At 49.9% G+C, this 25,252-nt stretch overlaps 2 protein-coding genes across 3 annotated transcripts; one reads left to right on the top strand and one right to left on the bottom strand.

Moving 5' to 3' along the window:
• Positions 1-1,330: 1,330 nt before the first annotated feature.
• BSPRY (B-box and SPRY domain containing) lies at positions 1,331-19,938 on the top strand. 2 transcript variants are annotated; one of them, XM_032307734.1, is made up of 6 exons: positions 1,331-1,567; positions 5,065-5,163; positions 13,042-13,272; positions 14,389-14,411; positions 17,751-17,875; positions 19,079-19,938. In XM_032307734.1, exons 1-6 carry the CDS (start codon positions 1,391-1,393, stop codon positions 19,603-19,605), a joined length of 1,182 nt encoding a protein of 393 aa, XP_032163625.1. In that variant the 5' UTR covers positions 1,331-1,390; the 3' UTR covers positions 19,606-19,938. The 2 variants fall into 2 exon arrangements, with proteins under 2 accessions (XP_032163625.1, XP_032163624.1); XM_032307733.1 differs by having other exon boundaries at positions 14,386-14,411.
• A 1,805-nt stretch (positions 19,939-21,743) lies between these two features.
• HDHD3 (haloacid dehalogenase like hydrolase domain containing 3) lies at positions 21,744-24,397 on the bottom strand. The gene is made up of 2 exons (XM_032307747.1): positions 24,104-24,397; positions 21,744-22,777 (listed from the first exon to the last, which is right to left on the bottom strand). The coding sequence occupies exon 2, from the start codon at positions 22,614-22,616 to the stop codon at positions 21,861-21,863; it is 756 nt and encodes a 251-aa protein (XP_032163638.1). The 5' UTR covers positions 22,617-22,777; positions 24,104-24,397; the 3' UTR covers positions 21,744-21,860.
• Between the last annotated feature and the right edge of the window lie 855 nt (positions 24,398-25,252).

Below are 25,252 nucleotides of genomic sequence, written 5' to 3'. Positions count from 1 at the left end.
GCCCAGAGGAACTAAATGATCAGACCCAGGTCCTGTGGTTTAAGGGGAGGAGCTCTGGGGCTGTCAGCAGCCCTAGCCCTCAAGGGCTGAAGCTGCAGGCGCTGACAGAAGGGAAACTTTCTCTACCGTTTGTGCAGTTGTCACTTAGAGGGACCTTGGGGTAGAGGTGCCTCGGCCCCCAAGTGCTGCGGGATGCATTGCTGCTTCTCTTTAGGGTTGGGTTTTCACAAGTGTCCACTCCTGGTGAATTTAGAATAACTTCTGACCCCCAAGGCCTGGCCCCTTCTCCCTTTGGCTGAGTTCTCTCCTCAGGCCTCTGCCAAGACCTTCTAAAATAGAATTTGGGGACTGGGAAATAGCATTCTCCCTGTATGCCCAGGCTGGCTGGACTGGAGCCCCAGTAGAGGGTTTAATCTGGGCTTACACTGATTTACGAGATCCTAAGAAAAAAAAGCCCCAAGGCAGCTCCAGCACTTATCCACAGTGGCTTTTTCTGGGGATGGGTGTTACATCGATGTATTTATTTGCATAGTCCCTTTTGTTCAATAAACATGCATTAGGTTTTTTAATCAATACTCGTTATTAAAAAAGGTTCAAATGAGGAAAATTTGGCTGTAAATACTTCGGGGAAATCAGCCTAATACAGATGTTCCTCACTGCACCTTAATATGCAATTAAAAAATATTAACCATATTAGCTACAAATCAAGCTGCCTGAATTCCAATCTCATTGCTGTCAATTAGCAACTGTGACTCCCTGCAAGTTTCTTAACCTCCATAAAAACGGGGATCATACTAGTACTTTCCTTGCGTTATTAACAGACGCTCAGCAATTGCAGCCGCTGTGTGTGCTCCGGGTCCTGTTTAATCATTTAAGTCACAGCACAAGTCTGTGGGGCAGGTACCGACGCTATCCCCATTTTACAGCTGAGGCCACTGAGGGTGCGCTGCCTGTGAGCAGGGATTTGAGCCCAGGCAGCCTAACACCAGAACCTATCTGCAAGCTACTCGTCGAGAGCTGCCTGTCAAAAAGGGCTGTTGTAGCCCATCATAAAACGCTTTAAGGCGCTTACCAAAATTCTGGCGCTTAATAAGTGCTCAATTAAGTTTGCTACGGTCACATTAATACTCGGAGTTTTACGGTTGTCCTAAAACTAACACGCATACATGGCGACTTAATTCAGCAGAAAAATCACAGAGCTGGCTGAGGCCGGCGGACCCCGCGCGGGAGTCCCGGCGAGCGCCCACCCGGCGACCGCGAGGGCAGGCGGGCAGGAAGCCGGGGTGGCCAGCGCGCCCGGCCGCCTGCCGGGGCCCGGGGGCGGGGTCGCGGAGGCCCCGCCCCGCAGTCACCTGCGGCAGGTGGAGCGCGCGGCGCGGGGCGCTCGGCCATGTCTGCGGAGAGCGCGGGGCCGCCGTCCGGGCCGCTGTGCCCCGAGCACGGCCAGGCTCTGAGCTGGTTCTGCTGCTCCGAGCGACGGCCCGTGTGCGCTGCCTGCGCGGGGCCCGGCGGCCGCTGCCGGGGCCACCGCATCCGCCGGGCGGAGGAGCGCGCGGAAGAGCTGCGGGTGAGCGGGCGGGGGCGCCGGAAGGCGGGGCGGGGGGAGGAGAGGGGAGGCTCTTGAAGGGAGGGGACGCCGTGGCGGAGCGCCGAGGGGGACCCGGCGGGGACCCGGCGGCAGGTCCGGGGCCCAGGCCCTGCGGGGGTGCTGGTCGTGGAACTAGGCAGTTAAGGGTGGGGCCTTTGGAGTCGTGGGGACGTGAGTTCGAATCCCGCCTCCTCCCCACCTCTCTCGGAGTCTCGTAAGTCTCAGAACCTCAGCGCCCTCATCTGTAGGGCAATAATAGCGCGCATTTATTGGGGTGGTTGTGCGAGAGACCCAAGATTATGGGGGAAATGCTCTGTAGTCTACCACATAGTGGCGGATCCAGCTGCCCACTCTTCCTCCGTTGCATCTGTTGAGGGGTGAGAGCCAGGCCTGGCCTTGGGCCATAGGCCGCTGCACGTCCTGGGACGACGTGTGCCCCACGTCCTGCCCCGGTGGAAGCTGACCTGAGATAAAGCCCGGCCCTCCTCCCTCCTCAGCCCCTGGGCTCAAAGCCCCTCCCCCCCGTCTACCCTTCAGGTTTCCCGGTGAGGTGATTTCTTTTCCCTTTCGGGGTTGGCCTTGACTATACTCCAAACTGGCTCAACCTGGGTAAACGGAGGGGGTGGGGTGGATCTCAAGAGGTTCTTGTTGGATCTCTTCCCCTAGAGTTCCTCCTCACCTCCACTCCAGTTACCTCCAAGCTGTCACCGTCATCACCACCTGCCCCTGATCTGACACTGGGGAGTCCAAGTTACCCTGCGTCTTCCTCCCTCCTTCCAGCCTAGTTGCGGTTCCTGGGGATTTCCTTGCAATTTGATTAAGCCGCTTGGTTTGCCCAACCTCACCCGAGTGCTCTGCCCACCTGTGAGGCCTGAGGGCTCTCCCTGGGGACTCAGACTGCAGGGTAATAAACACACCTAGCTGACTGGCCAGGAGGGATTCGCTTACTCAGTGACACACCCGAAAGCTCCTGGCTGGTCCTACCTGTCACCGCTACCCATCATCCATAGTAGTGAGGAAAATAGGCTCAGATAATGTGGTGTGATAAACTTGCGTAATGGTGGAAACTTCGCAAGTGCCATAGCACTTCAACGTCCATCATCTCACTCCATTCGGACCAAACTTTGGAAGTGATAGCCTACCTCCATTTTACAGATGAGGAAACTGAGGCCCAGAGCAGACCGGTCACTCCTCCAAGGATTCTAATATTCAGGAACTGGACCAAGGGAATCATTAACTTGGTCAGACAAAACCACCTCTTGGTTCAGCGGAGGGAGGAAGTGGTGTGAATGGGTGTGAAAATGCAATAAAAACTTAAAAAAAAAAAAAAGTTGACACAAGAGCAGAATCCTAGTGGTGGAAGGGCATGAAGGCTGGGGCAGGGTGTCGGGGCAGGTGCATGATTCGGAATGCCTCTGTCTGGGGTGTCTTCTCCGAACCCTACTGAGGTCCTAAGTATGTTCACCTCTTTGCGTGGAGGGAGGAATTTCTTTCCTTCTCTTCTTTCTCCAATTTTGAGTATCTTATGACATTTACATACTCCTTCGGTGATCCCTCTAGTGGCAAAGAAATTTTGCCCCAGGGCAAGATGGTCAGCATTCACAACTTCTCTCTTACCTTCGTGGTTCTTGTCCTGTCGCTTTTTCTAAGTTACACTGGGTTTCCTTCGTCCTCCGGTGTGTGCTGATCACAGCTTCCTCGAAGCAGCTCCGTTCTTTTACTCAGTATTTGGAGCAGAGAAGCATCAGATGGAATTCCTGACTGTGGGGCGGGAAGGATTTGCAAGGGTCTCCTAGAAGAGGAGCCCAGCTGCCTTTTGGCAGACGGAACCGGGGCAGAGCTCTGAGGGGAAGCCATGGAGGAGCTGTTGGCTAGGAAGGAGTCATGTTCAAGCTCCTGGAGAAATGGAGTAGAAAAGCAGGGGCCTGGCAAGTCACCTCTCTGGGGGCTTCAGTGTTTTCATTTCTAAAAGTCTCCCCTGCTCCCCTGGGGGAACGCACCCAGCTCTGGCCGATGTGAACCGTGGCACCTCTTGTGGTCCCAGAAGTGGATGTTCATTCATTCAGCAAATACTTATCCAGGGCCTCTATGTGTAGAAGAAACTTTCTTCTAGGTAGTGGCCCATAGCGAACAAGTTAAAGTCATGGTGTTCGTGTTCCAGCCATGGGGGGAAAGACACAAAACAAGGAAACACACCCAGAATATACAGGCAGAGGTGTGATAAATGCAAGAAAGAAAAATAAGCAAAGTAAGGGAATGGGCTGTGAGGGTGGTCAGGAAGGGCTTCTGAGGAGGTGACCCTGAATGGAGTGGGGGAGGGGACTTGCATATAAGTGGCTATACCCCTTTATATATCCAGAAGACTGCTGGCTGCAGAGGAAGCAGCAGGTGCAGAGACACTGTTGTCAGAACAAGTTTGGTGTGTTTATGGGACAGAAAGAAGGCCAGTGTGGAGAGTGCTAGGAGGTGACATTGGCACAGTAGGCAGAGTCCCATCAGACAGGGCCTTGCTGGGTAAAGTGGGATGCTTGATCTCACTGTGAGTGTGCTGGAGAGCCATTGGAGGGTGTGGAGCAGGGACGTGACTGGACCTAATTTCTCTCCTGTGAGAGATAATGGCTGTCTGGGCAGAATAATAGGAGTAGAGGTGACCAGAAGTGGCCAGAGGAGAGAGAGAGAGAGGAAAAGAAAGGAACTGCCGAGTCAGGGCTGATAGGACTCACTGAGGGATTAAACACGTGCCGGCTTGGAGAGTAACCCCAGGGTGTGGGGTTGGGGTAAGGAGGTTGATGATTGCTAAAGAATGGGGACATCTTAGGGAAGGGCAGTTTGAGAAGCCATGTTCTTCTGCTGAGGTGTGGAAAGCCAGGGAGCTGGGTCAGAAGGAACGCTGAGAGCATGTGCAGGAAAGTGATTATGGTGATGGACCACGGATTTTAGGAGAAGGAGGGAACTGAAGCCACAGAGTGGGTGATGGACATTGAAAAGTAGTAAGACTAGGGGCGCCTGGGTGGCTCAGTGGGTTAAGCCTCTGCCTTCAGCTCAGGTCATGATCTCAGGGTCCTGGGATCGAGCCCTGCATCGGGCTCTCTGCTCAGCAGGGAGCCTGCTTCCTCCTCTCTCTCTCTCTTTCTGCCTACTTGTGATCTCTGTCTGTCAAATAAATAAATAAAAATTTTAAAAAAACAACAAAGAAAAGTGGTAAGACTAACGTTTGGGTGGCCTCAGCTGAGCTGAAGGATGGTTGGACTGGGGAATCTAGAGTTAGTCATCTGGAAGGATAGAAGTGGCAGGGTGTGGGCCCCTTAAATGAAGAATTTGAGAGTGCTATAGTTCTCAGTAATAGCAAGGTCTGGGATGTGACCCTGGGTGCAAGTGGCTGAGGTGGGATAAGAGGGGAGAGATCACTGGGATGGTGGGATGGAGTGGATGGATCAACATGGAACCAGACACCATGGGTGTCCTTTGCATTGCAGAACAGGATCGTGGACCAGTGTGAGAGGCTGCAGATTCTGAGTGCCAGCATCACCAAGTATGTCGCCGAGGTCCTGCCAGAGAAGAACCAGAGAGCGGTGGTAGGTAGTTCTCCTTCTCCTATGCTCCGGACTCCTCCTAGGATAAGACTCCAGCCTCCAGAGTGTGGACCAGTCTGGGATCCCTTCCCAACCTCACAGACTCACTGTGCTACTAGCAAAGCTGGATGCCCGGGAAGGTCGGTTTCCCATCTCTCTGAGCTGTACTCTTACCATCCAGGCAGAGAAGACGATTCCTGGGACCACACTGGGGCAAATACTGCTGGAAAAGGACTTTTTTGGGGTAAAGGATCAGGAAGGGTAGCATTCTTCCACCATCTGAGTATGTAGTGGTCAGCCCCTAAATTAGAAAATAACCTCTGGACTTGGACGTGGAGTGTTCTTTACGACAATCTTTATGCAGTAGGTGGCAGTTACAGTTCTATTGACAGATGGGGAAATGGGTCACCTTGAGGTTAACTGACTTGCCCCGGGTCTACAACCTCCTGCTAGAGTCAGATCCAGGGCCTGGATCTTCTGACTCCCAGGCCAGTGCTCCTTCTGCAACCCCCCTCTGCCGATCCTTTATCCAGTTGTCCCCACTGCCACTGCCACCTCCTCACTCTCAGCTATGCCCCTCACGGGTCGGGACTGTGGATTTCTTTCAGGACATGCCATCCTTCCTTCCCCAGCATGGACAATGGTGCAGGCTTGGCACGGTCTTAGTCAAGGTTCTTTTGATTGTGTAGAATGAAACCCAGTTGAACTAGCTTGCACAAAAACAGGGAATTTCCTGGCAGGATACAGAAGCCTCTAAGAACCTGAAGGAAAGAAGAAGCTGCCAAGAAGCCAGGCAGCTCTTCTGTGCTCAGTCCTGCGTCTCTTAGCATGACCATTCCCCTCTCTCTCTCTCTCTCTCTCTCACTCTCACTCTTTTTCTTCATCCTTTTTATTTTCTCGCCTTGATGGCGCTGGCTATGGCCCCAGTACAATATCAAAAGAAGTAAGGGTAGCAGATGCAGACTTCAAAGGGTACACTCACAGTGTTTCGCCGTTTAACGTCTGTGAGCACCCACCACATACCAAGCACCATTGTGCTCTGTGCTCGAGATTCCACAGTGAACAAAACATATGGAAATTCCTGTTTTCCTGAAACTTACATCGTTAGCCGGGGCAGGTGGATGGGTAGGGGAAGGCCAATAATTAAATACATGCTATGTCAGAAGGTCGAAGGTTTTATGGAGAAGTTCAGCACAGGAAGGGGGACGTGCTTGTTGGGAACGGGGTTTGTGATTGCATACGCTGTGATTGGGAATGACCTAAGTAAGGGTTGATATTTGCACAAAATTTACAGAAGGTGAGGGAACGGACCAGATATCTGAGGGAGAGTTCTAGAAAGAGGGAATGGCAAGTGCAAAAGCCCGAAGGTAGGAGTGCACCTGGCACATTGGAGGAGCAGCAAGGGGGCCTCTGAGCTGGAGGCAGAGAGAAAGAAAGCAGCAGGAGGTGACGTCCGAGAGGCAGGGTATGGGGGGAGCTGCATAGTATCCTCGCTGGCCATACAGGGGCTTTGCGTTTAGTTTGGGTAAAGTCGGAAGTCTTTCGAAATTTTTGTGCACAGTAAGATGATATGACTTAAGATTAAAAAGGAACACAGTGGGGCACCTGGGTGCCTCAGTCAATTAAACGTCTGCCTTCGATTCAGGTCATGATCCCAGGGTCTTGAGATTGAACCCGCCTCCGACTCCTTGCTCAGTGGGGGACCTGCTTCTCCCTCTCTCTCTACCAGCTAGCCCTCTCACTATCTCTCCCTCTCTCCCTGCCGTATAAATAAAATAAAGTCTTTAAAAATAAATAAAAATTAAAAAATTAAAAAAATTAAAAATTAAAAGGAAGACTAGCTACTATGTTGAGAAGTGACCATAGGTAAAAGCAGGGAGAATGATTAGTAAGCTGGTGTCATAACCCAGGTGAAAGACAAGAGTGGTTTAGACATGAGTGATGGTGAGAAGTGTCTGGATTCTGTGTTTGTTCTGAAGGGAGAAACAGCAGAATTTGCTGATGGATTGGATGTAGGCAAGAGAGAAAGGTACAGGAAGGGGGGGCAGGATAACCGTTAACTTTTTTTTTTTTTTCTTTAAATGCCTTGATTTGAGAACTGGAAGGATGAGGTAGCCATTTACCAAGGTGGGGTAAGACCACATGTAGAGTGATGGTTGACAGGGGAGGAGATTAGGTGTTCAGATGTGGACGTGTTAAATTTGAGACACCTGTTAGATATCCAAGGGAAGATGTTGAAGAGGTGGCTGGATATGTGTAAGTTGGGAGAGGGCTAGGCTGAAGACAGATTCCTTGAGTGTATAAATGAGTGATATAAACTGAAAGCCACAGGAAGGGATGAGATCACTAAGTGATTAAGTATAGATAAGAAAAAAGCAGGGATCCAAGGACGGAGCTCCAGAGCACGGTTAACCATTAAGAAGATAGAAGGATAGAAGGAGGGTGCCTGGCTGGCTCAGTCGGAGGAGCCTGGGACTCTTTAGCTGAAGGTCATGAGCTGGAGCCCCACATTGAAATTAAAAAGAGGAAGAGGAAGATGAGGATAGGAGGAATCAGCAAAGTCGACCAAGAAGGCGCAATGAATGAGATAGGAGTCAAGCTAAGATGTTGCGTCCACATAAGAGGTTTCAGGGAGGTGGGGTGTCAAACATTGCAGAGGTTAAGTAAGGTGAGAAATGAGAGTGGGCCATTGGATTGAAAAACAGGTTCATCAGTGGAGATTATGATGGAGGGAGTGTCTTGTAGAGTGGTGGAGTGGAAGTCTGATCCGAGTGGGTTTCAGAGAGAACAGAAGAGTAATTCGCAAGAGTTGGCACAGCCAACACTTGAGGAGCTCTGCTGTAAGAAAGGAGCTGAGAAATGGGATGATAGTCGGGGGGGATGGTATGGGATCAAGAAGGTATTTTTAAGATGGGAGAAATTATTCTGTGTATGCTGGTAGGCATCGTCTGGTAGAGAGGAGACAATTAATGGTGAAGGAGAAAGGGGGAAATGGAGAGGTAGCTGGAGTTAAGAGCCTGGGCATTCACGCGCTGAAACGGAAGGCAGAGTGTAGGGGCGCACGTGCAGATACATGGGTAGGTGATGGGCAGAGCTTGTGTAAGTTCTCTTCTGATTGCTTCTATTTTCCATTATTTATCGTGTTTGCTGCAGGTTCTTAATGATGCCATTGGTCAGTTTATAGATATGCTTTATTCCCCATCAATCAATTGCCAAACATGACAATACATTAATACATGCTAAACCATCTTGAATTCCTTCTAGTAAGCTTGATCATAAGTTTTTTTTTTTTCACTTTAAATTTTGAGGTAATTGTAGATTCACATATAGTTGTAAGAAATGATCATAGAGCCATATCCCCTGTGCCCTTTGTCCAGGTTCCCCTAATGATTACAGGTTACCTAACTGTATAGTACAGTATCATAGCCAGGACATTGACATCCGTACAACCCACCTTATGCACATTTCAGCAGTTTAACCTGCACTCGTCTGTGTGTGTGTGTGTGTATTTAGTTCTGTGCAGATTTATCTCATGTAAATTCGTGTGATGTCTCCCACAGCCAAGATAGAGAACAGTTCCATTGTAAGGGTCCCTCGTGCTACCCTCTTAACACCGAGCTCCCTCCTCTCCTTCCCCTTATGTTACCCTTATACAAAATTTCTAAGGTTGGATTGCTAATCTTAGTTTGGGGTTTTGGGTGTTTGTTTCAGGATTTTTGTGTCTATACTCAAGAGTGAGATTAGCGTATGAATTTCATATTTTGCGTAGTCTTTATCAGATTTTGGTGTTGAGGTTCTATAAATCTTATTCAATGAGTTGGGAGCTCTCTGTTTCCACTGGAGGTGTTTGTGTTAAGACTGGAATTATCTGTGCCTTGAATAATTGGTGACACCTCCTGTGAAACTAGCTGGGATGGTGTTATTTTTGCAGGTGAATTTTTTTTTTAAGATTTTATTTATTTATTTGACAGAAAGATCACAAGTAGGCAGAGAGGCAGGCAGAGAGAGAGGAGGAAGCAGGCTCCCCGCTGAGCAGAGAGCCCGATGAGGGGCTCAATCCCAAGACTCTGGGATCATGACCCGAGCCGAAGGCAGAGGCTTTAACCCACTGAACCACCCAGGCACCCCTTTGCAGGTGAATTTTAACTACTGATTCATTTCCCACCATGACTAAAGGGTTCTTTCTTTTTCTTTGGTTTTAGTAATTTTTTTCAGATAAATTATGTATTTTGTCTATTTTTAAAGTTAATGGCATAACGTTGTTCTTAATCTTTTTTTTTTTTTTTAGATATTTATTTAAGAGAGAGAGAAAGTACAAGTGGGGAGTGGGGGAGGAGAGAGAGGGAGAAGCAGGCTCCCTGCTGAGCAGGGAGCCTGAGGTGGGGCTCGATCCCAGGACCCTAAGATTATGACCTGAACCAAAGGCAGAAGCTTAACCAACTAAGCCACCCAGGTGCCCCCCTAAGTTTTTCTTAATCTTGATTAAAGTTGCCACTTGCTTGTCTATTTTGTTAGTCTTTTCAAAGAACCAGGTTTTAGTATGTTGATCCTCTCTTTTGTATCTCTTTTTAAAGTTTATTTTTTTCTAGTGATCTCTATACCAAGGGGCTCGAACTCACAACACCAAGATCAAGTCACATGTTCTTCCAACTCAGACAGCCAGGCACCCCTCTTTTGTATCTTAAAAAAAAACTCATTATTATTTCCTCTTATCTTTTTTTTTAAGATTTTATTTATTTATTTGTCAGAGAAAGACAGAGACAGAGAGAGCACGAGCAAGGGCAGTGGCAGGCAGAGGGAGAAGCAGGCTCTCCACTGAGCAAGGAGCTGATGCAGGACCCAAGTCGAAGGCAGACACTTAATTGACTGAGCCACCCAGGTGTCCTTTCCTCTTTTTTTTTTTTTTAATTTTATTTATTTACTATTTACTTGACAGAGAGAAAGCACAAGCAGGGTGAGTGGCAGAGGGAAGGCAGATGCCTAACCGACTGAGCCACCAAGGCGCCCGTAGCCATCCATTCCTCTTATCTTCATAATTTTTTTCCTTCCGATTTCTTTGGGGGTGGAGATATATGCCATTGTTATTTAACTCCCTCGGCTGAACAGTCTATTAAATGTAGTCTGTCTTCTTTCTCAAGGTCAGCATTTAAGCCGTATATTTCCATCACAAATGTGATACGATATTTTCATTCAGTTATAAGTATTTTTAAATGTCCATGATGATTTGTTATTTTACTATGTGTTATTGGAAATAGGTTTTTTAAATCTCCAAATGTATGGTTTTACTTTTTAAATTATCATTGTTTTTTTTTTCCAGTAATTTCTAACTTAACTTCATTGCATATCAGTTGTTTGAAATTTGTTGAGACTTGCTCTATACCCTAAAGCATGGTCACTTTATGTAAATGTTTCACATTCAGATCTTTTCCATACTTACTAATTTTTTTATCTACCATTTTTTTACCAAAATCTAAAAAAAAAATTTTTTTTACCAAAAATTTTTTTTACCAAAAAAAAAAATTTTTTTTTACCAAAAATCTACTAATTTTTTATTTACTGAACATTGGCAGGGAGCATTTATAATTTCATATCATGCTGTAGATTTGTCTATTTTTCCATATAATTCTGTCTTTACTGGGCTCTTAAGTTTAGAGGAGTGTAAAATTCTAAAATAAATGCCAAGCTGCATTCAGGGCAATAGAGTCTGAGTTCTGGATTACACCGGTTTTCAGTTTCCTTTCCACATTTGGACTCCAGGGGATTTCCTTTACTTAGCTGCCAGAGCAGCTTGACTTTTAAAAGGATGCTTTGGGCTATTTTTCCAGCATCTCTGTGCTTTGTTTTAGGATACTGTTTAGTTTATTCTGGCATATCTTTGGAAAAGGAAATTTTTTTTTTCTCTGTCGCGCTTTACCAGGAATGAGTCGAGAAATGTGTTGAAATTGATTACAGTCTTCTAGTGAGAGAGTGTCTGCTGCATCTTGGGCCGGCGTCTGTTCTTGGTCCTGCTCACAGACGTAGTACAGATGTGGCTATGGACACCCACCCCTGTGGGTGAGCAGCAAGGTGGGATAGAGAGAACAATAGCTAATGTTGTTGAACACTTCTGTGCTGGGCTTTGTTCTGTTTACTTTGTATATATTAACTCATTTAATCTTCTACAATAATCTCATAAGGTAGGTACTATCATTACCCTCATTTAGCAGATTAGAAAACTGAGGCATAGGGAAGATTAGTGTTCAGCATCCTATGGAAAGTAAGTGGATCGGTTAAGGTTTAAATCTAGGCACTGTCTGTCTCTAAAGCCTAACTTCCTGGGGCGCCTGGGTGGCTCAGTGGGTTAAGCCTCTGCCTTTGGCTGAGATCATGATCTTAGGGTCCTGGGATGGAATTCCATGTCTGGTTCCCTGCTAGGTGGGGAGCCTGCTTGTTCCTCTCCCTTTTCCCCTCCCCCTCATGCACTGTCTCTCTCTCTCTCTCTCAAATAAATAAATGAAATCTTAAAAAAAATAAAGCCTAACTTCCTAACTCGTGTTTTATGTTGGCTCAGGGAACACTGAAGTTGGAGTCAGAACTAACTCGTGGGTTCACTGAGGCCACTTAGGTTCACTCTCTTCCTGTCCCCTGGGCAAATCGTGGGTCTCAGTTTCTTCTGTAAAGCAGGGGTCATTACCCCCTTCACTGTACAAAGCGGGTCTGCACGGGCAGGGCACAAAGAAAGCTGTTGGCTCTCCTTGACATTCGGCACAAAAGAGACTGCTCTACCTCTCCCTTGTCTGGCAAGACTGCAGGTGTTTCATGCGACATTTGGGGAGGATCAATTGTCAGATGGCACTGGGGGAAAGAGAATCGTGTTGGACTGAGAGTCCAAACAGCTGGGTTCTAGTCCCAGCTCTGTCCCTGACTTGGCCTGTGAGCGCTCCCAAGAGATTTTTGACTTGATCAGAGGAAACTTTCCCCTCAGTCATTCAGTGACTGTTTGAGGACCTCCTGTGTGCTAGACCCTGTGCTGACTACTAGGAGGGCCATGTTAGCTAACCCGGAGGGGATGGCATACCTCCGGCATGAATAAGAAGTCTACCACGGAAGCCATTGGAATGGACAGATTTAGGAAAGAAGATTTTTTTCATTCAGACATAATCAGAATATTGATTGGACTATTGTTGGCATGGATCCTATTGATGGGGAAGACTTTGTAGGGTCTTTCACTCTGTAATTCTCTAATTCTCTGACCTTGATCCCTTGGCCTTGGTATTCTCGACTATGAAATAATTAGTTCTAGTTGGTCCCTAGACCGTGCCCAGCTCTTCCATTCTGTGATCCTAAATCTAAGATACGACCTGGATGTCTGAATCTCACATTTCTTTACCCTAAACCATATTTGAGAACTCTCCTTTTTTTCTTTTCTTTCTTTCTTTCTTTCTTTTTTTTTTTTTTTTTTGAGAAGGTATAACTTCTTCTTCTTCTTCTTTTTTTAATTAACAGGTAATGTATTATTTGCCCCAAGGGTTCAGGTCTGTAATTCACCAGTCTCACACAATTCACAGCACTCACCATAGCACATACCCTCCCCAATGTCCATCATCCAGCCACCGCATCCCTCCCACCACCCTGCACTCCAGCAATCCTCAGTTTGTCTCCTGAGATTAAGAGTCTCTTATGGTTTGTGTCCCTCTCTGGTTTCCTCCCATGTCATTTTTTCCTCTCTTCCATATTTGGGAACTCTTAAGGCTGGGATGGCATAAGCACTGTTCCTTCCACGACTGTGCCTGTGCCAGACATGGCTAATCAATCCCAGCACTCCTTCCTACTGAGCCCAGATCCTCTTAATCTTGACTGGGGCTTGGCTAGGACCTGATTCCCTGTGTTATCCCTCACCAGAGCACGGCCAGCGCGGCACGGGAACTGGTCATCCAGAGGCTAGGTGTGGTGAGGAGTTTGTGTGAGAGCGAGGAGCAGCGGTTGCTGGAACAGGTGCATGGTGAAGAGGAGCGGGCCCACCAGAGCATCCTGACACAGCGAGTCCACTGGACTGAGGCGCTGCAGAAGCTCGACAGCATCCGGACCAGCCTGGTGGCCATGCTCACCCATCTGGATGACCTCCAGCTGATTGTAAGTCAGGCAGGAGTGAGGACACAGCCAGTGGACCAGACACCCCGAAGTCTAAAACATCCAGAATGTGTATTGGTAGGAGTTGGGTAGATAAGGATAATTCAGAGCAGGGATGAGGCAAGGAAATAAAAAGGGGAATAAAACTAAATGGATTTTTTTTTTTTTTTTGGCACCTGCTAACCATTCTTTCAATAGTGAGTAAATATTTGCTGAGTGTCTACTATGAGCCATTGTGCCCTGGGGTGGGGTGACAGGATACAGCTGTTAGCGCCTCACAGCCTTCCAAAGCAGAAGAATACCTAAACTGATAGCGGAGGGTTATGTGTTCTGGTAGAAGACATCACTGGGAGACAGAGACCCCACAGTCCAGGCTTATAGGTGGCAGGGGTGAGGGGCAGCTTCCTGAATGAAGTACCTTCAAAGCTGGTGCCTGACAGGTAAAGAAGAGCCACTACATTGAAGGAAGTGGGGAGCTAGAGACAGGGCTCAGAAGCGGAGGAAGGGAGAAGCCCGGGGATCCCTAATCGGACCGCCCAGAAACAACCGTGGGTCATACTTTGGTACATATCCCTGCAGAGTACTTTCTATAGAGATGCAGATGCTTGCGATTTTAACGGGACAGTCTGACATGTGAGGAAATATGCCAGCAGAGAAATCAGAATGCGGAACAACAGAGCTGTTCTGCCATTCAAGTAGGGCAGTTTCCATCACTGCCCTAGATTGTGCCTTCACCGGGTCCCACAGCTTCCACGTCAGAGCACATTCTGTCCCAAACTGGGACGGTCGCAGGAGAAGAATCAGTAAGCGTCCCAGCCATCCCAGAGCTGGCAGTCTGCGGGGGTGGCGAGGAGTTGGTAAATACGGGGTCCTGTGAGGGAACCGCAGGATGCCCCGGGGTATGGGAGCCAGTGATCTAGGCGATCCATTCCCAGTGTGCGGTGAGAGCTGTGTGAAGAGCCCAGAGAGCTTTGCTTGGGGTCTTAAAGCAGGAACAGAATGCTTTGTCCCAGAGATTGCCCACATGGCACCCTCCTTGCCAGTCGAACATACTTAAGTCTTGACTTCCTGCTGAATTCCTGGTCCCCAGCCTGACTCTGTTTTCTTTTCTTACAGCAGAAGGAGCAGGAGATTTTTGAGAGGTGAGTATGGCCCGGTCATTTGCCTGGGCAGACGTGCAGACCGTTGCCCAAAGGCCTGTAACTAGTCCGTGGCATTCAGGCCCCACTGGTCTGGGGAGAAAGCCCACTGTGTGCCGTCTGGCTGTGCGCCTGTCCCAGAGCCATGGACGGAGGTCTTCCTGCGCCTAACTTGGAGACCTGGTTTAGATCCCTGGGCCGGGGTCATAAAAGAAACACTTAGCAATGGGAGGCTTGCCAAGGGCTTTCTGAAATGTTATCCTGCTACAAAATCTCTAGTCCCCCTGTTGGAGTGTTTTACACCTCCCCCACCATCTACAGATGAAAATACTGAGGCTCAAAGAAGGGCAGGGACTTGCCTACGACCCATAGCTGGGGCGCAGACCCACACCCCACACCTGTCCCATCACCCTTTTCTCTGCCTCAGTCCCCCTTTCCCTGAGAAAAGAATCTTTGAAACCTAGGTGTGCATTACCACCGCTCACAGTTTGCATTTTAATGAAGCAGTAATAAAAGCACTTCACCAGGCTCTCCTAGGTCCTGAGAGGCTGGGAGCCAAGAGCCCGAGGAAGTGGCCAAGAGGATGTAATTTGCCAGGCAAAGAAATTAAATTCTTGCAGCTTCTGTGAGAGATTTCAGAGCTATATCTGGGGAGCACAGCCCATTCTTCTTAGCTGTTTTTATACTTAAATTTCAACAGTAATACATGTGCATGGGAGAAAGAGAAAACAATGCCATCAGTATAAAACCACTGAAAATTTAAAATGTCTTGGGGCACCTGGCTGGCTCAGTGGGTAGAGCATGTGACTCTTGGTCTCAGGTTTGTGAGTTCAAGCGCCACACTGGGTGTAGAGATAACTTAGGAGAATTTTTTTTTCCCCATTCCCTTCCCAAGCCCATTCCCTGGAGGTGATCAGCTTTAACACTCAGTGATGTATCTTGTGGGGTCACGGGAGAGTATGATTGGACTTGTCGACCTCTAAAAATATATATATATTTTTTAACACACTAGGGATTGTTTTACTGCTTGCTGTTCTATAACTTATCAGGCTCTCTTGGAATCTCTCCGTATCAGTATGTATAGATTTACCTCACTCTTTGGCAAGTCTGTGAAGGCTCCCCTGGTGTGGATGAACCCAGCTTTATTTTACGGTTTCCTTTAAAGGCTTGGCTTATTCCTACTTTTCCCCTCTTAATCTTTCCACACTTCTGCTAGTCTTCTCTTTCTCCTTTATCTTCTTCATCTTCCTCTAAAACCATCCTGTTTTCAATTTTAAGCTGTTCTGGTTTTTGAAAAAAAAAAAAACTTAATCTTTACATTTTTTTTTTATTTTGGTATGTTTCAAATGTAGAGAAAAATTGGAAAATAGTATAAGGAGTTTCACCTAGAAATTCTAATTGTTAGTATTTTGCCACATCTGCTCTCTTTCTTGGTCTGTTTGTCTCTTCCTTCCTTTCTATTTAACAAATGAATATGTGGCACTAACTGTTTCTACCCTATTTGAGAGTAAGTTGCAGAAAGTGAGACTTTTTAGGTCTAAATACTTCAGCATCTTTCTTTCAAGAACAAAGACCATCTCTTACACAATTATAGTGTCACTATTAAGCTCAGGAAATTACTGTTGATGTGATACTATTATCTAATATACAGTCCATATTCAAATGTTGCCAGTTGTGCCTGCAAAGTTCTTAACGGTGTTTGGTGTGGTTTTTGTTTTATGTTTTTTGTTTCCTGATCCATCTGGAATTCCTGATTTAATCTGGAATTTATTCCTTAGCCTTTTAAAATAACAATAACGACAAAATACTTAAAAAGATTTTAATTGTCAGAGAGAGCAAGAGTGAGAGCACAAGCAGGGGGAGCGGCAGGCAGAGGGAGAAGCAGGCTTCCCTGCCAAGCAGGGAGCTAGATGGAGGATTCGATCCCAGGACTCTGGGATCATAACCTGAGCTGAAGGCAGATGCTTACCCGACTGAGCCACCCAGGCATCCCCACGAGTTTTCCCTTCTGAACCATGAGGTGCTGGACCAGCTGGTTGTCTAGACTCTAGCGTCTGCAGCTGGCCTCAGATTTGCCTTGGCTTGACTCAGCACTGCCAACATGCGTTCCTCTTTTCTCCCCGCCTGATGGCTGGGGCTCCTCCAACCCCAGATGCAGTGCTTCGAGAAAGTGGCAACAGACTCTCTCTTGTCCTGACCACAAAGAGCCTTTGTTACCAGAGCCTGCTCTCAGCGTTTCTAGGGCTCTGTTCACCTTGCACTTCCCAATCCAGGCCAGCCACTGGCAGTCTTGCAAAGAGCTTGTATCCATGAGATGTGACCCACTCTGTCTCCCTGCTCCTTCATTATGGGCAGAGTCAGGAAATTAGGGGAAGAGTGTGCTCTCAGAACCCAGTTCAGAGATCTGCAAAGCTCCTTGGCAAACCCTTATTTTGCCCTATACCGCTTTGATCATTTTCATTTTAAATCAAGGGGAAAATTACGTTGAACAGTGCCTGGATGCCAGGCTGGATTTGTTCTGTTTTTGCCTGGAGTCAGGACTTGAACGCAGCTCCCCTTTTTAGCTGAGTGCTTTCTTTGAATCTCTTTTCTTTCCTGTCAAATGGGATAACAGCCCTCTCCCAGGTTATAGCAAAGATTACGTGAGAATAGAGGGAACTGGATACTTAATAAATGGTCATTCTCCCCTCCTAGGCATCTTCTGTTCCTATATTTCCTCCAGCCCAACCTAGTGCCCCTGTGAGCTGAGGAGAGGTGGCTATTGGGAGCAAAGCACTGGAACCAATTTATGGTTCGGATGATAACTGATAGTCCCTTCTTGTGGGATCCCTCAAGGATATTTGCATTTTAAGAGCAGAGGAGTGGCTGTACCTTCTTACTGAACCAGTAGGTTTTGCTGCAGTAGGTTTTGGAAAGAGGCGGGGTTTTCACCACATAGGACGGGGCGGGGGAGGGGGGGGGAGGAAAGGCTGGTGCATGAGTGGCTCAGGTCCCGTCCCTGCTCTGCTGCTAACTTAGAGACCCAGCAGGTTGTTTCTCCCACAGAGCGGACCAACTCCAAGTTCTAATACTGGCACCAAGTATTTACCTCCCTGGAAATTATCTGCTTCACTGGAATTAAAGCCACTGGAGGGGGTGCACAAGGGGAAAGCCCAGCTTCCTGTTTGGCTCAGGCCTCCTTTTAGGGGGTTCTTGTGTGGGGCCTGGCTGCCAATCTTGGTATCACCCTCATGGGAAGATGATTTTACTCCTGTCCCTTTCCCATCATCCTATATTGATCCAGATCCATTTCCAGAACGTTCCTGAACCTGTTTTTTGTTTTGTTTTTCTCCCCTCCACAAGGACCGAGGAGGCAGAGGGCATTTTGGATCCCCAGGACTCGGACAAGTTAAACTTCAATGAGAAGTGCATTCGGAGCCCACTCCTTACCCAGCTCTGGGTGACAGCGGTTCTTGGGTCCCTCTCAGGTTAGGAACTGTTAGGGCCCATGCCAATGGAAACAACTGGGTGGCTGGCTGGGGTGTGCTGCTGGGTCACACCGGGGAGCAGAACACCTGGCATGGCAGCTAAAGCAAACAGTGACACTAGATGAGGCTTGTCATTCATAAAGCCAAGGTGCTGGACAGGCTTGGGGAAGCTGGGTCCTTCCTATGTCCAGACCAAACTGCTCTGAGGGCTCTAAGAAAAATCCAGTTCGTGTAAGTCCCAGCTCTGTCCTGCCCGAATGGGACAGCTTGGTATTATTTCTTGGAAACCGAGTTTCTCTTTAAGAAGGTACAAGTGCTGGAGGGCATGTGGAGTGAGAATTGAGCTGCCTAGGTTTGCCTCACTTACTCCCTCACCAGACACTGACTCAGGCCGGCTATGGCCTGGCACTGTGCTCCGTGCTAAGGCCATGGGGCTGAATGCGGCCCGCCCTTCTCCCTGCAGGGATGCCCACTCAGTGCAGAAGTTCTCCAAGCAGAACCCCCCAAGCTAGGTGGCAGCTTCTGTGCCCTAGGTTGGAGTGTTTGCACAATTCACAGAGAGATTAGGATCATGGGTTGACTTGTTCCTCAATTTTTAGCCCTCCTCCCTTGTGTGTCAGCCTTCAATGTTGAGTTCAAGCTCTAGCTCATCCACTCTGGATTCTCTTATCAGAGAGTGCCTGATTTGCCAGCAGTCCCATTTCATGAGTTGTTGCAAAGTACAGATCTGATGCTTCCTAGCTCCCAGGGGCCGTGCCCCAGGGACAGATCCCATCTGGGGGCCACAGAGAGGCTCAACGGGAATGCTCTCTGATCAGTGCTGGCTGCTGGATATGGGAACAAAATGCCAGGTCTTCATTCTGCCCTGCCACCAACTAGGTGTGTGACTTTGGGCAACTTGCTTCCCTCTGGGCCCTCTTTCCAATTTACACATGAGGGTCTCAGACTAGTAAGAACTATCGTCATGGCCACAACCTGGTGAGCACTTACTAATGCTCGGCACTTCAGATCCTCACGCCCACCCTGTGATAAGTCCGACTGATCCCCATTTTACAGATGAGGGGATTGGGGCTCAGAGAGAGGAAGTGGCTTGTGCGAGGTAGCTCACTGCCAGGGAGTAGGGAGGAAGCCCTTTGCAGCCTGATAGGGCCGGGTTAGGGCTGAGGGTGGGCCTTGGGTGACTCGGAGACTTCTTCCTGGCAGGCACGGAGGACGTGCGTATCGACGAGAGGACCGTCAGCCCCTTCCTGCAACTGTCAGATGATCGAAGGACCCTGACCTTCAACGCCAAAAAGTCCAAGGCCTGTGCAGATGCCCCCGAGCGCTTTGACCACTGGCCCAATGCCCTCGCGGCCACGTCCTTCCAGGCTGGGCTGCACATCTGGATGGTGAACGTCCAGAACAGCTGCGCCTATAAGGTGGGTGTAGCCCTGGGCCAGCTGCCCCGCAAGGGCTCCGGCAGTGACTCTCGTCTGGGCCACAACACCTTCTCCTGGGTCTTCTCCCGCTACGACCAGGAGTTCCGTTTCTCACACGACGGGCAGCACGAGCCCCTGGGGCTGCTGCGCTGCCCCAGCCAGCTGGGCGTGCTTCTAGACTTGCAGGCGCAGGAACTGCTCTTCTACGAGCCGGCCTCGGGCACGGTGCTCCACGCCCACCGCGCGCCCTTCTCGGGGCCCCTCTTCCCAGTCTTTGCGGTGGCCGACCAGACCATTTCCATCGTACGCTGACCCGCAGCCACCAGGAGCCCCAGTCTAGCCCCTGCCACGCCTCCAGGCCGTGTTCCTACCCAGCGGTCTCTTCCCCAAATGTTGCCTCTGCCCAGGGGGCTGCTTGCGGAGGGGGAAGGGTCTGTCCTGTTTCAGGTCTGGCTTCAGCGGGGACCTGCTGGCTCTCTGTGGGGAGCCTGCTACCCCCTGGGCCTTGGGCTCCCAAATCCACCAGGCATTTGCCCCTCTGAGGGCATCTTGTTCACTGCGTCATGTCTGGCATCCAGCACAGGGTCCGGTGCCTACCGGTTGTGCAATAAATATTTGGCGAGCGAACGGCTGGATGGAAAGGTGCCTGGGTGTGTGGTAGAGTCTTTCGAGACGCACCGCAGGGCGACCTGGGGTGAGGCCTTCAGGCCCCACACAGCTAACGGAGTAGGAGGGCCCCACGTAGGGAACATGTATGTTAGTAAAGATTGTAAAAGGTTGAGTGTCTTCCATGTCCTCTGTGGGTGATCACACAAATCCCCCAAGTGTTAGCTCACATCTTAAGAGATCCAACGGCTAGAAAAGAGAGCCCTTCCTCACCCTCTTCCGCCCGCCCTGCGCAGCACACCCAGCCAGACGAGCCTTAAGACGGTCCTGGGCCCTGCATTGCTGGAACCAGGGCAAGCCCCTTCCTGCTCTCTGAGGTCACATTACAACCGTGGTCCTCACCATTCCTGTTTTATCTAGGAACAAAGGCAATCTTACCTACAACTTCAGGCCCCTGGGCTCAAAGATCAGTGCCAGAGCCCTCCCCACTCTTCAGTTTGCTCAATAATTTACTCCAAACACTGGGTAGATCAAATCCAGTCCACAGACCGAATGGCAGCTTTTTTGGTTGAGATGACTTCTGAGGCCCTTGCAGCTGTGACAGCACAGCTCACAACCCACGTCCTCACTGCCCGCTACTTAGGAATTAATGTCACCTGGGCTTTGCACCAAACCCAAGGAAGAGAGACCCGGAAGTATGGCCTAGTCTGAGAAGAGCCTCCCTGCCCTCATGTGGGCACAGTCTCTGCCCAGAAACCTGGGTCAAAGACCATCTTTTTACTCGGCACCTGAAGGCCCCCCTTGTGCCTTGCTCCCCAAACTGCCCATCTAACTCAGGCACCCTCAGTCACCACAGTTCGGGGCCAGTCTGGGCCCTCCCTGGCTGTTGGCACCAGAACACAACACCGTGTATGTGCCTGGCAGTAGGCAAGGAATAGAAGAGTCTGGTAAACACCAAGCAGGTGTGAGAGGACAGGAGTGTGAAGAGGAGAGAGGCAGGAAGTGATATGGAATTTTCACAACCCAGCCTGCTTCTTGGGTCTCCAGTCATTTCCCCCATGTGTCCTACACCTGCGACCTCAAGCCCCGGTCCCTGTTCCCTGTGCTCTCCTACCTTTATGCTAACACCTATGACCGGGGTGCCCTTCAAAACTGGCCTCCTGTAGAACACCTTCCTTGGTCTCCCAGGGTCTCAAGGACACAGCTCTCTCCTTGCAAGTCAGTGCTCAATCCAAGGGCTTTGGAGTCCAGCACTCCTAGATTGGAACCCGGGCTCTCCCACACGAGCTGTGGCCTCAGGCAGGATCCTTCACTTACGAATCTGTTTCCCACTTATAAAGTGCGGGTCCCACTACCTCTGCCCATTAGGTAGCTCTGAGGGTTATACATGCGTGTAAAGGACTAAAATATGGCCAGCATGAATGATGTTTCTTCTCATGATGTAACTGGGGTGCTCCTTGTCTGAAACCTTGCTTATACTATATGGTCCTAGAGGACATATCCTACAGCATAGCTTAGCTCTCCAAACTAAGTTTTCCAAACTAAGTTCCTCTGATCTCCTGCTTCCCAGGGGAACTTGAACAGCCTTCAGAGCCCGACTGTGGGGCTCTAGAACCTGTTTCAATCCTAAAAGTTTCTTGCTTTTGCTGTTTTATGTATTAGGATTCTAGTAAGATCTCCCATAACAAGGGAGGGCCCTGCTGCTAAAACAAAGTTTGAATGTGCCTGGTTCTGAAGGTCATTGGGCCCTCAGTGAATCTTGTAGGCGAGGAGGGTGGGAAAGACACAGGTGTGATAAATAAACCACGGCAGAGGCGAGAAGCAGGGCTCAAAGGGCCGTTTTCACAGCTTTATAGTCAGAGCGCATTTGGACGCCGGAAGGAGAGGGGCAAAGGCCAGATCTCAGGAAGGAAGGCGCTCTCAAGCTCCAGAGTTTGCTGGAGGCACTTCCCTCATCAGACTCAAAGTTCCAGAGGTGAGCCTTGCAGGCGGTCAAGGGCAGGCAGGAGATGGGACAATGAGGGGAGGAGGCATTCTTGGGGTATAGAACCCTTGACTGCAGGGTCCAAAGGCTCTGGGCCAACCACCAGGAAGCTGCGCATACCTACACCCTGTGACCCCTTATAATCACAGTGATAACTGTCCCCAATATGGGCTGCTACTGCCGGGTCCACTTGAGCAAGCCGCAAAGCCTCGTGGAAAATCCGGGGGTCAGGCTTGGGCCAGCCGGCAGCCTCAGAAGTCAGCACAAAGTCAAAGTGTTCCCGCAGGCCCAACCCCCTCAGGATGCCCTCCAGTCGCTGGTCGAAGTTGGAGACCACCGCCAGCCTCAGACCTCGTTTTCGGCACCCTCTCAGGGTGGCCTCGGCCCCCTCCAACACCTGCCAGGTGCCAGGCTTACAGAAGTCCTCATATAGCTGCTCGGCGATGGGGGCCACAGCCTGGGCATCTGGAACGCCCGCGAGGTGGAAGGTCTGTGAGACCACATCCAGCCACCACCGGCGGGAGGTGAGGCCTTGGCTCAGGCCGTAGTTGGGGAAGCTGTGGCTCTGAGTCCTGTAGGCCTGCCTGAAAGCGCGTCCCAGAGTGGCGGCCTCCACCTCCAGCCCGTGGGCCCGGGCCTTGGTGGCATATTCTTCTCCCACGGGCTGGCGCAGCCGGAGCAGCGTGTCCTTCACGTCCCATGTCAGCAGTCGTATCTGTAGCCGATGTGCCATGGGCCTATCAGAGGGGGGCAAGTCCACCCCGAGTCTGCCAGCGGCTAGAGAGAAACTGAGCCGGACGAGACCAAGCCCCCACCCTGCACACCCAGCCTAAAGGTCCTCTCTTTCCAGGCCTTGTGGGTCAGAGCTGTGGCACTTCCTCAGAGCAGAAGATCCTGCAAGGAGACGGCAGTGAGGTGGAAGTTCAGGCTTTGGAGTCAGAGACAGACTGGGTTCAAATTCTGGCACCACCCACTCACTGTGTGACCCTAGGAGTGTCACTCTCTGAGTCTCTGTCTCCTGACTAAAGAGGAACACAATGTGCCAATCTCACATGATTGTTGCATTAAATGAGATCATCCATTCATTCCACAAATTTCTGGGCACCTACTATGTGCCAGATGCTAGGGAACAGGATAGATTTCCAGCCCTCCTGCCATTTACACGCATTAAAGAATAAGAGACACAGATATCAAAGAACTATATAAACACTGAAGTATAACAAAGTCAACGTGTGCCATAAGGATATAAACCCAGGGATCCCATCTAATTTGTGTTGAACTTCCTAAGTGAAATTTCAGTGGAGATCTGAAGAACGACTATGCAGAAAATGGAGGTGGTCAGTGTTACTGGCATTAGAAACAGCAAGTGCAAAGGCCCTGAGGTAGGTCAATGGCAAGTCTGCTGCTTTGGGTAGACAGGGCCTGCTGTGGCAGGGCCTTGTTGGTCAAAGTAAGGAAACAATTATGATTGTTATTACTATTGTTAACGATACCAAAGACACAGGGTCCTTGCAGACCATGTGACAGACCCCTTGTTTATCAGGGAAGACTGAGCCAGAGAGGGGCAGATACTAGCCTAAGGTGCACAGCCAGCACCAGATCCCAAACTTCCAGACTGGCCAGAGCTCCCTTCTACTGCATCATGCTTAGACAGATTTGGTTTTTAAAACAATGTGATTTGGGTAGATCAGTACAGAACAAGGCCAAAGGCAGACAGAGCAGCCAGGTCCTGTCTCTAAGCCTCAAGTTTGTCTTTACGGGAGGTAGCAAGCTCTGCCTAAGTGGAGAGCCAGTAAAAGGATTACTGACTCAATGCCCAAGAAACAAGTCCTCAGCCTGTTGTTCAGGAACTGGATGTAGCTTCTTGTCCCACACAGTTGATTCCAGACAATCTCAGGGTAGTTGAAACCTGAGGGTCCAGAACACAGCCAAGTTACTGCTAAGGAAGGGAGTGGCTGGTGAATCTAGGGGCAAGCCGTGGAGGAAGTCTGACAAGGAAATGAGTTTAAGTCAATCTGGAAATTAGGGAGAGCCATCCAAAACCCCTCTCACTTTCCTGGTGGGTAGATGGAGGCCCAGCGAAAGCCACGCAGGGAGTCACTGACACAGCTAAGACTAGAGCAAAGAGCTTTGGCTCCCGACAGACAGCATTTCCCATTTCTGGACGCTGGGGCTGAGCCTCTGGGCTGCAAGCCTAAATTTCTCGGCCTCCCTCCTCACCTCCAAGGCTCGATGGCGACAAAGTCCAGGTAGCCCGCTGTTAGAGCGACATCTCTACAGCTGCCGTTTGCAGCGTGACCTTGGGCATGACGTGGCCGCGGCCTGCCTCCTGGGGCCCCTTCCCAGTTCCGGCGCGCTCCGACCGCTCCGCGCGGACCCCTGGCCCCCAGCCTCCCGGGATCAGGGCCCAGCTGGACCGCAGAGAAACGGGTCCGAAGGAAGCCGCAGCCGCACGCCGGCTGGAGAGAGCTGCGCAGGCGCTCCGCCGCCCCGACGGAGCAGGAGGCCCGCCCCCTCGTGGCCCCGCCCCTCATGGCCCCGCCCCGTCCCCGCCCTCCCCTTTCCTCCTCCCCCTGTTCCCTTGTCTCTTCCCTGCTACAGCCCACTCCGTTCCCTCCCGTCGCACCCTCACCTGCCACCCCGCCCCTGGCGCCCTAGGTCACCCTCCTTCCTGGTCCTTTCCGTCTCTTTCTCTGCCAGAGCGTGAGACCCACACCCTCTTGTTGCCTGTCCCGCCTCCTCCGCTCTGCACCCCGTATCACTGGGTTACCTTGCACCCTCCCCTCCCTTTCTGCCTGCCCCGCTCTCGCCGTCTCTCTCTTTCCCTCCTTTCTGCGCTTTCTCCTTTCTCCTCCCAGACCCCTCCGCCCTCCTCGGATCCAGACACCCCTGAGAAGCCCTAGGCTGACTTGGGAACGAGGGAATCGGGGTCCCGGCCTGGCTTGCTGAGTGCTGTGTGGACTTGGGCAAGGCCCAAGTATTGGAAATAATTGCTTTCATTTGGAAACTTAGTAACCCAAGACATTCTGCTAAGGGTAGAGTCCTTTGCAGTAATCTAGCTGTTTTTTTTTTTTTCTTTTGATATGAAAATAGTCATCTTCAAAAATGTTTTAAAATACAAAGTAAAAAGCGAAAGCCCAATCTCACTCACTTCTCATTGAGCATCTGTCTGCTCTGTGCCTGAGGGGGGGAAAAAAGACGGGATTCCTGCCTTCATGGAACCCGAGAGGGGTAGACAAAGACCAAGTAAATATACAAGATTTCAGATAGCGATGAATACTATAAAGGCAATAAATCAGAATGGCGCTGAGAGCAGTGTGGCGCCTCTGGATCAGAAGGTTAGGGGAGGGGCAAAGATCTGAACCGCAG

This window comes from Mustela erminea, chromosome 12 (genome assembly GCF_009829155.1).
Source record: "Mustela erminea isolate mMusErm1 chromosome 12, mMusErm1.Pri, whole genome shotgun sequence".
Lineage (NCBI taxonomy): Eukaryota > Metazoa > Chordata > Mammalia > Carnivora > Mustelidae > Mustela > Mustela erminea.
Note: the sequence above shows the minus strand (reverse complement) of the source record. Positions and strands in the feature narration are given on the sequence as shown.